The sequence below is a fragment of the Perkinsus marinus genome (assembly GCF_000006405.1).
Source record: "Perkinsus marinus ATCC 50983 genomic scaffold scf_1104296977900, whole genome shotgun sequence".
NCBI lineage: Eukaryota > Perkinsozoa > Perkinsida > Perkinsidae > Perkinsus > Perkinsus marinus.
The window spans coordinates 1-1,370 of NW_003200018.1; the positions used below are offsets into that span (position 1 = coordinate 1).

Genomic DNA, 1,370 nt, shown 5'->3' on the forward strand with positions numbered 1-1,370 from the left:
TTGGTCGCTACCTCTAATACGGTCGCTTTCGTGACCGCCATCTCGTCCACGATTTTCCTCACTGGTTTCGCATTCATTGTGATGAGGCCAGTGATCGGAAAGCTGATGTTGTTCAATGCGATATCGCAAATTACCATTATCGCGGTTGGGGGTCCCGCGATCTACTTCTACACCAACGACGCTACCATGTATCCCGCTGGACCGCATTTCTCCGACGTTTTCTATGGCTCAGTACTGGGGACCGTTGGACAGCTCTGCTCAGTGCTCGCCCTCCTTGCTTTCGGCAAGTTCATGAAGAGTTGGAAGTATAGGACAGTGTACTTCTCGATGACGGCAATGTTGGTGATCATGCAGCTAGGCGACCCTATTATTTTCTCTCGACTAAATGTCCGTATCGGAATCCCCGATCAGGTCTTCGCTATAGGCAGCACAGCCTTAGTGGCCGCAGTGTCTATGATACAGTTCATGCCAGGGTTCCTCATCCTGTCTCATTTATGCCCTAAGAATATGGAAGCTACTATGTTCGCCTTATTGGCATCGTTATCGAACTATGCCCAGAATGTTACACGCCCTATTGCAGGCTTCATCAGTCAATCTTTGGGAGTTGTCCCACGAGGCCTACCTGGTGTTGACGAATCGGAGCAGTTTGACAACCTCTGGATTGTGTCATTGATACTGATAGGCTTAAGTGCCACGTCGCTCTTCTTTCTCTGGTTGATACCTAATGCCAGGATGAACGAGCGTATCATGGCCGACGGTGATGATACCTCGGCTACTTCTGGTTCACTATTCGAGAGGTGGATGCGAAGCAGACGCGGTTCCACAGGGGAAGTAGAGGTCGAATCTGAGGATCCTAAGCTCACTATTGAGGAAGAGAGGAATCCTATTATTTAGGTTTGATTGGATTTCGTCGCATAAAGGATATATCACTGTCTAGTGTCTAGAGAGCTTGTGTCGAATCATTATTCTTTGTTGTGAGATTTCATGGGGCGTGATGGCGCTAATGGATTTCAGGGCTTACAGTCGCCGATCTATACGACGAGTGATTCCTACTAGGCCGGTGTACAATCCATTATTAGTCGCCGAGAGTCGTTGCCCCTTATAATGGCAGTCTTAACGTCGTAATATTATCGAATATTGATTATCCGCTTTCGATTCATCTCGTGATATTTGGTCGCGGTCTTGGGAGGTCTGGACTCCTTTGCAAAAAGCAATACTGTTATTGGTGGCACAGAGACCGTCTTTCTAGCGAATGTTGCGTCTGAAATACTAACAGGGCATGTTCGCACTTCTGTATGACTATGCCAATAATGACTACGAAAATTTCGTAGTCATTTAATCCCTCACAGACTACGGTCGCAGAGACTTAG

General features: G+C 47.4%; 1 protein-coding gene across 1 annotated transcript; it reads left to right on the forward strand.

Moving 5' to 3' along the window:
• Positions 1-81: 81 nt before the first annotated feature.
• Pmar_PMAR002654 (conserved hypothetical protein) lies at positions 82-1,242 on the forward strand (the record flags this gene model as incomplete). Its single annotated transcript, XM_002764358.1, has 1 exon — positions 82-1,242. The coding sequence occupies one exon, from the start codon at positions 82-84 to the stop codon at positions 892-894; it is 813 nt and encodes a 270-aa protein (XP_002764404.1). The 3' UTR covers positions 895-1,242.
• Between the last annotated feature and the right edge of the window lie 128 nt (positions 1,243-1,370).